Source organism: Phyllostomus hastatus, unplaced genomic scaffold (genome assembly GCF_019186645.2).
Source record: "Phyllostomus hastatus isolate PE091 unplaced genomic scaffold, TTU_PhHast_1.1 phas_contig_210, whole genome shotgun sequence".
NCBI lineage: Eukaryota > Metazoa > Chordata > Mammalia > Chiroptera > Phyllostomidae > Phyllostomus > Phyllostomus hastatus.
The window spans coordinates 35,393,925-35,408,228 of NW_025333737.1; the positions used below are offsets into that span (position 1 = coordinate 35,393,925).

Sequence of the window (14,304 nt, forward strand, 5' to 3'; positions counted from 1 at the left end):
TATGACAGTATCTACTCTCTGTCAGTGACAAGTCACAAGTATTGCTGATAGCACGGTGGTGTCTCCTCTCCACTTGTAACCGAGAGATAATGCTCCATTTCGGCTGGAGGACAATGAACATGAAGATAGACTTTCTCCTCAAGACCTCGGGGAAGAGTCTAATTTAGAAATACGCCATGCAACGCCTCCCGACATCTTCCCTGGGAGGAGGGAAGGAAACTAAGATCTGTGAACTGCTACGAGAGAGGCGTCATCCGCTCCTGCCCGCGGGACTGATTCACGGGAAAGGGAGGGGGCGTCCTGAAGGCCCTCATGGAAGAAGTGACATTTAGCTGGGCTTTCACGGCCGACTGCAGGGACTCAGGCGCCCACAAACCAGGACGGGAAGATCTTCAGGGCAGAAGGAGTAGCCGAGGGAGGGCCTGGGCGTGCCCAGTTTGGCAGCGAGGCGGGTAATGAGTTCCATACGTCGCTTTCCACAGGGAGCCCGTGACCATCACCCGCCCTGGTTCGCCAAGACCAGGACGGTTCAGAGGCTCGGGCATCAGCACCACCCCGCTCCGCGGCTTGGCAGCCAGGCTGCCCGGATTTGCGGAGACCACGGGCCCATTCTGGAGGGGTCAGGGGTGCCTCTCGGGCTCGGGGTGCTCAGGGGTGAGTCCCGGCTGGCCCTCTGTCCCCGCCACTGCTGGCTCAGGAGAATCCGCTCCCCCAGGAAGGCGTGGAGACTGGATCTGTCTGGGTGGGGGCGTTTTGATAGTTCACTCGCAGTGGCACAGCTTTCAAGTGGCTTGCCCAGTATGGTCGTTCTTTTTTAAATGAGTTGGCTCTTGAGGGGAAAGGGCAACTGGCACTTCCGAGCTCTGCTGGAGCGTGACCACGCCCACGTCTCTTCGCCCCGCCCCCCCGCGCCCGCAAGGACTGGGTTGCGGAGTGTGTGTGGGGAATGGAATGCCGACAGGCTCCGTTTCTTGCCGCGAGGCACATACCTAGTCCTGCGGAGGAGGAAGAATTCAAACCCAGGAGACGCAGGCTGCAAATAATCTTAAATCTTGTACGGGAGCCTGTCTGGCTGCAGTTTTGCTTTTTTTTTTTTTTAAAGATATATTTTTTAAGATTTTATTTAGAGAGAGAGAAGGGAAGGAGAAAGAGGGAAACATCAATGTGTGGTTGCCTCTTGGGCGCCCCCTACTGAGGACCTGGGCATGTGCTGTGACTGGGAATCAAACCGGTGACCCTTTGGTTAACAGGCCTGCGCGCAATCCACTGAGCCACACCAGCCAGGGCTGCAGTATTGGGTTTTGTTGTTGTTGTTTTTTAAAGGTTGAACAGAAACAAAAAGGGAACAAGCAAAAGCAGCCCAACCAATGAGAGTAATTAACAAGCCATCCTAACTTCGCTTGCACCTTTGAAAGAAGCTGAAAAGGGATTCAAACCATATTCTTCTTCAAAATGTTTTGACGTACTTTTAAAAAAATCGGATTTGCGTTTATTTCCAATCATATCTCCAGAGTGTTTTAAAAGTGGACAATGAGGCTTATAACTAATAAAAACGGCAGGTCCTGTGCCTCGCCCACTCCAGGCTCCTGCGCAGACCAAGGTCCCGCCCACACCGCGAGAGCACGTGGGAGGCGCCTCCAGCCTGTGTGTGGGTGCGGTGCGGGGCGTGGGGGGCTGGGACTTAAGGAGATTTAGACTCTCGCTCCCTTCTCTTTCGGGTCGATGTCCACTGTGTGGATCCCAGGTCTGCCTTTCCCTTCACCGGTTCACCTCTTCCCTTTTGGAAAGTCCCCCGGGAGCTGCTTCCGGAGACTGCAGGTGCGGGCGCCTGCGAAGGCCTCGGTTCAGCGCCCAGCCCTGGCCCGCAGCTTGGCTGGGTGTGGCCCCCTCCCACCGCGGAGGTATCCTTCCGCTGGGCATCTCGCAGAGGTGCCCCGGCTCCCCCGTCTTCTGGACCGCAGGTACTCGGAGTCCCGTTTCCTTCGGAGCAGCCTCTGCTCCACCCCTCACCTCTCCCACCTCCACCCCAACACCCTCCGACTCCACCGGCCCCTAAGCCCCTGTCTTTTATTTATCTATTAACTTTCAGGGGGTTTTTAACTTTAAAAATTTTTTTTCAGTTATGGTTTACATTTAATATTATTTTGTATGAATTTCAGGTGTACGGCATGGTGGTGAGACAATCATATACTTTACGAAGCGCCCCCATATTTCCAGTGCCCCTGGTACTGTACGTTTTTTTTTAATTTATTAAAGATTTTATTTATTTTTAGAGGGAAGGGAGGGAGAAAGAGAGAGAGAGAGAGAAACATCCATGTGCGGATGCTGGGGGTCATGGCCTGCAACCCAGGCATGTACCCTGACTGGGAATCGAACCTGCGTTGCCTGGTTCACAGCCCGCGCTCAATCCACTGAGCTACGCAGCCAGGGCTTGGCTCACTGTTTTTCTACAGAGCAATTCCACTTTACCTTGTACAAAAAGCTCCCTGCTCAAAAAAATTCATTGCGGCAATATTTTTATGGCCCTAAATAAAACAACTTCAGTGTCCAGTAATGTGTAAATAAATCCTGAGAGTCACTAGAAGGACTGTTTGTTTATATAGTAATCACTCTGGTAACAATTTTTATCATGTGAAAAATGCAGAAAACACAACTGTTTATGAAATGGCAATCACAAGGATGTACAAAGTAGCAGACCAAAATATACCAAACTGTTAAGAAAAAAAAAAAAAGAAATAGAGACCAGGAAGAAGGAAGAAGTAAAAACCCCCTTTCTCTGGGTTTTCTGTGGGAATGCTTTGTGTGGCCCAGCTCCCCACACCCCGACACTCCCTGGTCTGCCCTGTTTCGGTGGGAGGTGCCCTGAGCTGACGTGTGCTAGCTGGCCGCACGCCCTGGCGTGTACCTCAGTGCACACGCTCTCCTCCGGGACCAGGAGCCCCTGGGCCCTGCCCTAGCCTCTGAGGCCCAGGCGGCACTGAGAACTGGGCTGCCTGGGACGGGGGCCTCCCATTTTATTCCATTCCCAGTCCCTGTCCCCTTCCAAGAGGCTGGAAAAGTGAACTCTGGTTGCGAGGGGTCCTCCCCACACCCACAAGTGGCCCCCAGCCTGGTCCCGAGTCGGTCGGCTGGCCAGCAGCTGGTCCCATTATAGCGGTGGCCTCAGGTCCTCAGGCCAGGGGCTGGGCAGCTCTTGGGCACACGGGCGCAGTGGCACCTGTTCCCAGCCCAGATTCCCATCCAGTGCCTTCCTCAGCTAAGCCCAGAGGCCTCTTCCTGGAGCCCTGGAGGGGGCTCGGCCCCGGGCCTATGGCACAGGGTCAGGGTCCTACCCTCCAGGAGCCAGAAGATGGGGCAGAGGGGCTGGGTGAAGATGGCGTGGAAGGTGTGCAGGTGCCGGACCTTGGGCTCCAGGCTGTAGAAGGTGAGGCAGCCAGAGGCCAGGTCCAAGTCCACGCCCAGCAGCTTCCCCGACACCCTCGGGAGGCGCCGGGCCTTCCCGTCGTGCCAGGCCTGGGCGCTGTCCTCCTGGACGCAGAGCCCCCAGGAGCTGGGCCCGCGGCCGATGTTGTCCGTGTGGGGCCCCAGCTTGTGCCGCGTCAGCTCCGGGTAGGCGACGCCCACTGTCACCGAGTGCTGAGACGTGTGCACCTCCCAGTAGTGCCGCCCCGCCCGGAAGCTCTGGGCGCACTGGACCTGCCAGAGCTCGAAGCTGCCCTGCTCGGCCGGGCCCCGGGGCTTTCGGCAGTGCTTGACCTGCTGGGCCTGCCGGGACAGGTGCAGGTGGCGGTTGGCGCTCTCGGGGTCGAAGGTCAGATTGCGGTAATCTGTCAGGGAGAGATGGACGGAAGGTGAGCGAGCGGGCAGCGGCCACCTCGCGGGCGGAGCCTCCGTCAGCCTCATTTCAGCAGACAGAGCGGACAGAGTGGAGGTCTGGGAAGGTACCCTAACTTGAGAACAGTGGAAAAATCTCAACTGATTCCAGACGTGTGTGCCTGCAATCTCCTGAAACACCATACCTGGAAGCCCCACCTGCAACAGGTGTGTGTGTGGGGGGGGGGGCGAGGACAGTCCCAGGGAAGGGCACGGATGGGACAGTCACAGCATGTGCACACACACGCACTCACGAGAGCACACACACGTGCACGTGCAGACAGACACATCCGTGCACAACGCGCTCACACACACACACACGCGCACACACATGCCCCTAGCCTCCTTACTCTGCCAGAGTTTCCTCCTCAGTGGACACACTGGGCTTGGGGCCGATGCCAGGGCACCCGGGGCCTCTAGGGGACAAAGCAGAGTTAGGGGAGCGAGGAGGAAGGGAGCTCACTGGGGGGGGGGGGGCTGACTCTGCTCCCTCCCCCAGTGGGAGGGACCACTGGGAGGCCCGGGCAGGGTAGGAAGAGATCCTGGGGCAGCCTTACCCATGGCAACCAGGTCAGCAGCCTCAGCTGGTGCCCCGTGGGGGCCGCCCTCGTCCAAGAGGAGGCTGCAGAGCTGGCTCAGGCACCCCTTCAGGCCCCCTAGCTGCTCATCTGCGTCCCACCGGGCAGGAGTCAGTGGCCCCAGAGGCCCCGGCGGCTGCAGGAGCTGTGATTCCTGAGTCCCGGGGACAGCTGCAGTCAGCCAGGGTACAAGGGGCAGGCGTGCGGGTCCCCCAACCTGCCGCCCTTTGCCCTGGTACCTGGAGGAAGGTCGGGTCATCCAGCTGCTCCAGGAGGCCCTGGATCCTGCGGTCAAAGCGAGTCGCGGCCTCCAGGTGGCCCTGCAGTCGCTGTTCCTCCTCCTGGGCCTGTGCCAGCGCCTGTGTCTCCGCCACCCTGATGTCCCTCAGTACCAAGTCCCGACGCATCTCCAGGGCCTGAATCAGGCAGCTGAACTTGCTAGAGACCCTGGAAGCCAGGCTGCAGGCCGAGGTCTGGATGGACACAGGAGAAGCGCAGGGTGGCCAGGGCCCGGCTCCACACCACGGCAGGCCGGGGCGTAGCTCCCCACTGGGCTGAGGGGTGTGGACATGGGGAGTTGGGGCCCCAGAAACCTCTTCCCCCTGTGCAGCCCCTCACTTCCTGATTTCAGGAAGCACTTATGAGGTAGCGCATACCTCCTGCCCAGGGTCACAGGGACCAGCTGGTGGCCACCTGATGGACATAACATGAAGAGGTGGTGGGTGGGTGGGGCAGGCCTGTACCTGGATGCGGCTGTGCTGCTGCTGCAGCTCCTGTAGCTGGCTCTCAGCCTGGGTGGCCTGCTGCCGCGTGACCTCCCGCATGGCTCTCAGCTGGGCCTGTGGTGCCCGCGGGGGGACAGGGGAAGAGTGACATGAGGGGCCAGGATTGGCTGTGAAGTATCCCTTCAGTCAATCAACAAACAAAGATGCCGGGCACCCCCTCTTCGTGCTGCCCCAGGTGAGGCTGACCAGTGGTCCAGCGTACAGAGCACCGGCCTTGGTCTGGGCCCCAGGAGATTCGGGCCAGTATCCCCGGGAGGTCTAGACAAAGCCCCTTCCCCACCTGGAACCGGGGAGTGCAGGGGCAGAACAGAAGCCTTGGGCTGAAGACCTGACTTCCATCCGTCTTACAGTCTGAGCGACCCAGGCAGAGCGCCCACCCTCTCTGGGTTGTAACCCTAGTTGCTCTGGGCCTTGCAGGGACAGGCTGGTGGTCCGAGTGGGCGGGGCAATGCATACATAAGATGGCTTTTCCAGGTGCCTGGCCTTGGGCACAAGGGGAAGAGGACACTCCTATATAGTTGTGCCTGTCCCGGTGCCCTTGAAGATCAAAATGTCATCTCCTGAGAGCTGCAAAAACTCTCTGACCCCCGCCCCCAAGATTTGGTACCCTGCACTTGGCCAAGAACCTGTCTTGCTTCCTTTCCTCCCAGCAACACTCGGAGGTAAGGATGGTGTGATCTCACTGCCAGATGAGGAAATGGGTGAGAGAAGCTGACAGTCTGGCTGAAGTGATCAGATGTCCCTAAGCCCAAAGCTCCGCCTTCGTCCAGGCTGCCAGCGGGGAATGGAAGGCAGACTCTCCTAGTTCACTGGGCGGCCCCACAGGACACCCACGCAGCCCCTCATCACTTGCCCTCCCTCTAGCAAAACCCGGGCTCCACTGCCGCTCGGGTCATCTGGTTGTACCACCTGTTGCCCCCTCTCCTTGTCGCTGTCATTGACTGGCTTGCTGCAAACCCTCAAGTTTAATGCTTGGTCTTCACGCCACCAACGGTACGGTCCAGGCCTCATTCCCTGGGAGCTAGGTGGGCACAGGGATTACCCTCCTGCACGCAGGCTCTGGGCTCCCGGAGGGACTCCCTCCATCCACCTCAGCTACTCCCTCCCATAACCCTGGCTTGTCCCCAGCTCCGAAATCTCTATTCCAAGTATCTGTTTTCTGACCACCGCCTTCTTGGAATAAAAACATCACAAAGCTGCCTCCTGCTGAAGCTGCAGGTGCACAGAGTTCTCTCATCCCCCCCTCCCCCGCCGCATCCCCCCGCGGCGTGTCACCTCGCGCTCCTGGCGCTCAACTTCCAGCAGCGCCCTCTCGTGGAGGCGACACGCGCTCACGGTGCACGCGCTGCACACGCAGCGGCCCTCGGTGCGGCAGAAGAGCTCCAGCGGCCGCCCGTGCAGGGGGCAGCGCGCGCCGCCGTCGGCGCGGGAGTCCGCGCGTGGGGCCGCGGCGGGGCCGGGGGCCTGGGCGGGCTCGGCGCGCACCACTTTGAGCACGTCCGTGAGCGCCACGTTGCGGCACAGCTCGGCGCTGTCCGGGAAGGGCGCCCGGCACTCGGGGCACGCCTTCTCGCGGCGGCTCCACCCGTCCCGGATGCAGGCCCCGCAGAAGTTGTGGCCGCAGGGCAGCGTCACCGGGTCCTCGTAGAGCTCCAGGCAGATGGCGCAGGTCAGCTTATCCTCCAGCAGCTCCTTGGCCATGGCGGCGGCGGCGGCCGGCGGGCCAGAGGGCAGGCCCGAGCCACGCCTGGGGAGGGCCGGGCCTCTTAAAGGAGCCGCGAACCTTGCGGCGCGGTGGGGAGGAGTGAGGACCAGCCTAAGGAGCGGAGTGTGACAACCCTGCTTGGAGGACGCCGACCACCACCCGCCACTCTGGCGGCTGCACCCAATCTTGCCCCGAGACCCCCCTCATCTAGGCTCAGAGCCGCCCCAGGCAGGGAGCTGGGGTCCTGTTTCCACTCGTCTCACCCTGGGACCTCCATCCCGCTTCCCTAGACCCTCTCTCTGTCCAGCAGCTTCCAAGCAGGGGACCCGGTCCCAGGCAGTAGAGACGGGAATCCCAGTGGGCTACCGGCCTCCCCCTGGCATCATCTGGAACCTTCATCTGAAAAGCTAATACCACCACCGCGGCCAACCTCCCAGGCGTTTTAGCGACCGGATGAGAGCCCTGGGAGCGCCCGGCAGTAAGCGGGGGAACTCAGCCTGTGCTCGTTAAAAGCTCTCTCCTGCCCCGCGGGGCTCCGCTGCACTTCTCCCTGGGGTTGAGTTTCAGGCATTTGCCAAACCAGGACGCCTCCCTTCTCTTGGCTACGCGTAAACAGCGAAGTGGAAATTTCTGGTCACCAACAGACTAGCCCTTTGGTTTTTTTCACACCCCCTCAACAGAAACTGAAAAGCACTCTTCGACTGCACTCGGAACTTCACTTTTCTATTTTTTAATTTTTTAAAAAGATTTTATTTTTAGAGAAAGGGGAAGAGAAACATCAATGTGTAGTTGCTTCTTGAGCGCCCCCTACGGGGGACCTGGCCCACAACCCAGGCCTGTGCTCTGACTGGGAATCGAACCAGTGACTTTTTGGTTCGCAGGCCAGCCCTCAATCCGCTGAGCCACAGCAGCCAGGGCAGTCTTTTCCCTTAGAGGGCAGGAATACCCTAACCACCCAGGGAGGGTGCAGGGTCTCTCTGGGCCCCGAGCGGCGGTGTGGGCGCCTGAGGTCTGAGGTGACTGGAGCTAGCGGGCCAACAGCCGCATCGCACTGACTGCCCAGGGCCAATGCGCGGGGCTGGCAGATCTCTTTCCGCAGGCCATGGCCTGCTCTTCCTCTGGGCCTGTCTACAGCCACGGGATCCCGGGGCCTCTGACCCCCTCAGGGGGCAGAGGGGAGGGGCTACCCCCTGGGGTGGGAGGCTGCCCTCTTCCCACCCGTGAAGCAATCCGACTTCTCCACGGGACTGGCTGGGGGAGGGGGGGACTGGTTGGGGGAGGGGGTGGCTGGCTGCTCCTGGACACGGACCCCGACCAGCACAGCAGAGATCGTCTTTATTCGCACAGCCGCCCCTGCCACCCTTCTCCCCCAGGCCCTGGGCCTGCTGGGAGGCCCACAGAGCGGCTGCCTCAGGCAGGGCCCAGAACCCCACAGCTTGGCCCCCGGAGCTGGGTGTTTGCGGCTCCTGCCTGCAGAGCCCGACAGAGGGGCCTGAGAGGCCCGGGGCGCTCCCCGAGGTGGGCAGCGGCCTGGCCCCTCAGTAGATGCCGTAGGTGGGCTCGTGGCTGTCCCTGTACCGGTCCAGGTAGCGCAGAGGCTGCCGGTGGGGGAAGTGCTTCTGCTTGGGGTGGTAAGGCGGCGGCCGCACGAACTCGAACACTGGCTCCCGCATGTCTGCAGGAAGAGCGGGCGGGGAGGGTGTGGGCTGCTGCCGGCCGGAGCCCCCTGCCTCGGCTGGAGCCCCCTGCCTCGTCTCCAGTTCTCCCCGACTGGGGAGAACGGCCCGTCAGGTCAGAAGAGGCCCGTGAGCTCAGGCCAGCTACCCCTCGGCTTCAGCCCACTCTGCCCTTACCCAAAAGCTGGTGGAAGACGCGGGTGACCGAGTCGTCCCAGCGACACTGGAAGAAGGCCAGGCCCGCGGGGGTCATGGCTTCCTGGTGCTTCTTGTAGAAGTCGAACGTGCGGAAGGTCCGCTGGGCCAGCCGGTAACTGCGAGAAGATGGGGGAATCTGAACGGGGGGGAGGGGGGGCGCGTGGGCACTGGAGCCCCGCCCCCAATCCTGAGAAGCCCCCCCAGGGCCTGCCTAGCACCTCCCCTGCCTGCCCATCTCAGGGTCCGAGTTAACAGTGAGGACCGACCACGACTGACCACCGCCGGGAGGCTGGCCTGAGGCCGGAAAGGAGGCCCCGTGGGGGCCGTAGGTTACCAGGGTGAAGGCCGGGTGTCCCCAGAGAAGTCGATTGGCTGGTCCTGCTTGAAGAGCAGGAAGGCAAAGCGGTGGAAGCCAGAGCCCCGGGCGGGGAACGGGGGGAGGTAGGGGCACGTCTCCTGTCCTTCGGCCACCCTGTTGCCCGGGATGTTGGTGCTGGCAGGAGAGAAAGTGACCCGTTAGTAGCGGGTCGGTACCCCCACCACATGCTCCCTGGAGGCCGAAGCAGCTCCCGGGAAGGATCCCCACCAGGTCATCCGGTGGGGGGGGGGCGCTCTGGGAGCCCCTGGGGCTCAGAGGCGGAAGACGAGGGTCCCGCAGCCGGCCAGCACGAGAGCCAAGCCCAGCAGCCTGTTTGCGGGGCCCTGCACAGCCGGAGGGGCTGTCACGGCCACTCAGGGGGAGACCACGCCGCCCTGGAGCCGCTCCTCCCTCTGCTCCCCGAAGCGCGGGGCCGTGTCGGAGAGTCCGCCCGGCCTGGCACCGGGGCGGCCACGGCACCTCCTCGAGAAGGCCCCGCTGCACAGGCAGCGGCCGCCCTGAACAAAAGTGACACAAACCAGACTCCCAGTCACTGGCCTCGGTTACTCGGAAGTCCCGAAGCTAGGGTCACCTGCCTGGCGCTCGCAGCCAAAAGCCACTGGGAAAACGGAAGGCAGGCCGACCTGGGCCGGCCACAGCGGCCAGAGGCCTCCCGTGGCCCCTCTCCCGTCTGACCGCCACAGAGCCCCTCGGGTGACGAAGGAATGTGGACGCACCGCCCTAGACTTACGGGCGAGGAAAGGAGCGCAGGGAGACCGAGAGGCCGGCTCTCCCGCTGGACCTGTGTTCAGCCGCTGGACCTCATGGCCCCTGACACTCTCAGAAGCAGAGATGAGGGGCCGACTCCAGGGGAGGGAGGCTGATCCGCAGTGGATCTGAGACTGAAATTCAGGGGCGGCCCTTCCCACAGTGCCAGGGCCTCCCCCATGCCGGGCCCGCCGCCCTGCCCCGGGTACTCACAGCAGCCAGTGCACATACTCGGCGTCCGGCTCCAGCAGGTGTCCATCTGCACACAAACAGACCCACTGACTGAGGGCCTGCCGCCCCTCCCGGCTCCCGTGGAAGGAGCCGGAGACCTCCCCCGGCCCCTTCCCCAGCTCCCCAGGGCCCTAGATCCCGGCAGGCGAGGGAGGCAGAGGCCCAGTGCGCCCCAGATACCCACCCAGGTTGGTGAGCAGCAGTGTCCACGTGGAGCCCTCGTCCGCCTCATAGGTCACCTCTGGGGCCTGGGCAGCCTGACGGGGGGAGGAGAGGGGGCTGTCACCCCTAGGAGGGGCACACGGCTGTTATAAAGAGAGTCTTCTGGAGAGCAGGGGTCTGAGGGGGCCTTGGAGAAGGCAGAGTCCACTCTGACCCAAACATCCTTGACAGCCCCTCCAGAGGCAGACCAGCACAGAGAAAGTTCTAGAAGGAACCGTGCAGAGTTGCCTCTCGAGAGGGCTGAGCCACCAGAAGGCCCACGGGTCAACAGACAGGGGTGAGGGGGCACCCTGAAGATGGCGAGCGGCCGGCCAGGATGCGGCTGCTTTTGTGTCCCCTTTGTGCTCTTCTGTTCGGTAATTATCACAATGCCCTTTACTAGGAAACCAAAAAGAGAAGCTACAGGACAACAAAACTCCGTCTCAGGCCATGTCTCTGCCAAGCGCGTGCCCTTGACGACCATAAAAACCTCCTCTGTAAGGGCTTTCAGAAAGGGACCGTCTGTGGCCCCCCACTGGGCCGTGTCTGTCCACGCAGGGAGGGACACGGCACAGCCCAGCACTCACCTCGGTCGGCGTGACCTCATTGCCGTGGTACACAGGCACCAACTCATCCTCACCCACGGCGTAGGCCACGTGCAGGGGCACGCGGGGCACGAAGGTGGCACCGTGGAACAGGTCTCGGTAGAGGCCACAGTACTCCGCCAGCCGCTGCTTGTGGTAGGGGCCACAGGTCCGCTCCCACTCGGCCCGTACAGCCTCCAGTGGGATGCGCCCTGGGAAGGGATGATGTCAGTCTGGGCGCAAGGTAGGGGTGGGGACGCGCCCGGGGCCTCTCCCCTGGGAGGACTTACCTGTGCGCAGGCGGGCGGCCCGCTCCTCCTCCACGCTGGCCCGCAGTTCCCGGAGGACCCGTTTGCGCTCCAGCAGTTGTTGGGTCCGACAGACCTTGGGCGGAGGCAGCCCAATGTCGATCTTGTCTCTGGGATCTAGGGAGGGAAGACGTGTTGGAGGAAGCGGGCTCAACCCTTGGGAGAGCCACCTGTCCCTACGTGGTCCTCTCACTTGCCCAACCTGGGCTGCCAAAGCGTCCCCTTTAATTCATGAAAATAATGTACGGTGTAGCCTGCCTCACAGGCCTGAGCAGGGGCCAGTTGCTAAGCAAATCGGGTAAGCCTGAGATTGCATCTTCTGATTCCTAAACCAAGGTAGGCTGTCCGTGTAGGAGAGGGGAAATGGAAGCAGATGGCTCCCAATTACAGCTGGGATTGATCACCTTCAGGCCTGTTCACAGCTAGCCACAGACACCACCTGCTCAGTAGAAAAACTGACGCTACAAGGACTTAAAGAAGCACTGCTCACACTTTAATGAACAAGCCATACAAGCCACCTGGGAAATTGAACGAATTTGACTCTGATTCAGCAGGTCCGAGTGGGCCCTGAAATGACATTTCTAACGAGCTCCCAGGTAATGCCCGTGCTGCTGGTCCCGGAACACACTTCTGAGTAGCAGGACTCTAGAGGGCTTTTAACCCAACACCTTTTCCCATTTATATGAGACAATAGTAATTAACACACACTAACCCTTCGTTAAGGATGGATTGTCTAGGAATTCCATCGGACTGTGTCCTTTAATCCTCACAATTTTGTGACACAGGCGCAGTTATTTGGCTTTATGGTTGAAGAAATAAAAGCTCAGGGAGCTCATTCCTAAGAGGCTGACTTGGGTTTCACTCCACGCCTGTGCCCTTAACCACCACAAACCCTGCCTCTGGGAATGCCTTCCAAAAGGGTGCATTTGTCAGCTGCTCGGTGGCAGGGATTCCAAGTCACCTTGCCCGGGGCTGTTATACTGCACACCTCGCAGGTGATGCAGGTGCAAGGATCCAATGACGGGTAAGACAGGCAGGATCCCTGTCCTTAGTGAGTTCAACATCGCGGGGAGGAGGGGGGCGCCGCCAGAAAGTAAGGATGCAGTGTGGCCAGGGCGACGTACTATTCTAGGAGCCCAGAAACGGGGACCGTCCAGGAAAGGATTTTAGTACAAACATCTGGGGTCCAATAGTGGCGGAGGGAATTTTCCAAGCAGAGGGACCAACAGGTGTGAAAAATTCTGCTAGACCCGGCCCGTTCCCCAGTGCTCGGCGAGGACGCCGGTGGGGCCCTTGCTCTGGTCGCCCCGCACCTGACTCTTCCACGAAGTGCTCGCGGTAGGTCCGCCACCAGTGCGGGGCCCGCGCCTCCTGCTCGGCCCGGCGCCGGTAGCGGTCGAAGCTGCGGTATTTCTCTAGCCGATCCAGGTTGCTCACATCGATGTCCTCGTTGGGCATCGGCCCCAGTGGCGGGGTCCTGCGGCTCAGCGCGGCTGCGGGCAGAGAGCGGGACGTCAGACGGGCAACCGCCAGGCCTCGCGAGGCCGAGGCGGGCGCTGGCTCCAGTCTCAGGGATTAGGCTAAAGGGAGACCTGCGAGAGCCCCACACCCTTAAACGGCTCACCCGAGGTGCTGAAGTCCCGCCACCTCCGACTTCCGCCCAGCGCGGCTCGCCACCAGGGCGCCGCCATCTTTCCTCAGGTTCACCGTCCCCGCCCCTAGGACCCCGCAGGGGTGGCCGGCACAGCGCCGGAGTGCGCCGCGGAGGCTCCGCCCCGCTAGCCCCGCCCCCGAGCCGAGGTCCTAGGAGCCTTGCCGGTGCCGAGGCTCCCGACTCCTCCTTCCCTGGAGCTCGACGACCTTTCTTCCTTGCCGGAGGCGGCTGCGGGTCCTGGGAGCACTGGTCCGTGAAGTGCCGGGTGGACCACGGGGCGGAGCTGCGAGCGATCGTGTCGCCTGCCTGCGGCCGGCCACCAAGGGTCGTCACAGACCGAGGGCGGTAGACTGGGCCAGGCAGCTACCAGCACGCGCGGAGGTCTGCCCTTCGCGGAGCTGCGGTGCGGCTCTGGACCCACGCCCAGAAGGCAGCATCCCGAGCGCCCCCAGTGGGGCTGGGGCAGGGGAGAGGTGCGTACACTGGCTGTGTGTGACCTTTCTTGCACCTTGGCATTGCCTTATTTGGGAAAAAAGTAGGTAACAGTAGTCCTTACCTCAGGTTGTTAGAGGATTGAATAAATAAAAGTAATATAAAGCACTTGCCGTGGTACGGGTAATTAGCTTTGGATCACCTCCAATTTACTAGTATCTGTCCACACCGCAGTGTAAGCGACCTGGCTCTGCGCTGGTACGCCAGCTTCCACGACACCGTCTTATGTTCACTTACTCGCACTTTGCTTCCTTGGGCACAGGGCCTTTGCAAGTGCTGTCACTTCTGCCTTCCACTCCTCGCCTTTTCCCCCGTGGCCTGGCTGCCACTGTTGGAGTGTAAATTGGTCCAACTGCTTTAGAGAGCAATTTGGGAATAACTACTTCAACTTGACTAGTGAGGTTAAGCACATACTCTGTGACTTAGAAATTCTAGGTATCTACGTTAGAGAGGTGCTTACATATGTGCCAAAGAGGCGTGCATAGCACTGTGTGTGACAGCATTGTAAATAATACGGAAATCTGGGAACATCCTAAGAGTCCATTAGCAGAATGAATAAATTGTGCTATAGTCAAAGAATGAAATAGTGTTCAGCAGTTAAAGTTCACAAACTGGAGCTATATGAAATAGCATGAATGAAAAAAAAAAAGTGAGAAAAAGACCTGGCTGGTGTAGCTCAGTGGATTGAGCAGGGGCTATGAACCAAAGGGTTGCTGGTTCGATTCCCAGTCAGGGCACGTGCCTGGGTTGCAGACCAGGTCCCGGGTGCAGGGTAGGTGAGAGGCAACCACACACTGATGTTTCTCTCCCCCTTTCTCCCTTACCCTCTCTCTAAAAATAAAAAAATAAAGTGAGAAAATAAAAAAAAATAAAGTGAGTGTTGTTTGCAAAAC

At 60.6% G+C, this 14,304-nt stretch overlaps 2 protein-coding genes across 3 annotated transcripts; both read right to left on the reverse strand.

Moving 5' to 3' along the window:
• Positions 1 to 2,305: 2,305 nt before the first annotated feature.
• On the reverse strand, positions 2,306 to 8,109 carry TRIM65 (tripartite motif containing 65). Of its 2 annotated transcripts, XM_045836693.1 has the most exons (6): positions 6,512 to 8,109; positions 5,195 to 5,290; positions 4,691 to 4,924; positions 4,431 to 4,605; positions 4,224 to 4,289; positions 2,306 to 3,827 (listed from the first exon to the last, which is right to left on the reverse strand). In XM_045836693.1, exons 1-6 carry the CDS (start codon positions 6,935 to 6,937, stop codon positions 3,253 to 3,255), a joined length of 1,572 nt encoding a protein of 523 aa, XP_045692649.1. In that variant the 5' UTR covers positions 6,938 to 8,109; the 3' UTR covers positions 2,306 to 3,252. The 2 variants fall into 2 exon arrangements, with proteins under 2 accessions (XP_045692649.1, XP_045692651.1); XM_045836695.1 differs by lacking the exon at positions 4,224 to 4,289.
• Positions 8,110 to 8,259: 150 nt separating this feature from the next.
• On the reverse strand, positions 8,260 to 13,036 carry MRPL38 (mitochondrial ribosomal protein L38). Its single transcript, XM_045836696.1, has 9 exons — positions 12,890 to 13,036; positions 12,579 to 12,758; positions 11,248 to 11,382; positions 10,961 to 11,169; positions 10,357 to 10,429; positions 10,155 to 10,200; positions 9,150 to 9,308; positions 8,795 to 8,931; positions 8,260 to 8,616 (listed from the first exon to the last, which is right to left on the reverse strand). Exons 1-9 carry the CDS (start codon positions 12,954 to 12,956, stop codon positions 8,480 to 8,482), a joined length of 1,143 nt encoding a protein of 380 aa, XP_045692652.1. The 5' UTR covers positions 12,957 to 13,036; the 3' UTR covers positions 8,260 to 8,479.
• Positions 13,037 to 14,304: the final 1,268 nt, after the last annotated feature.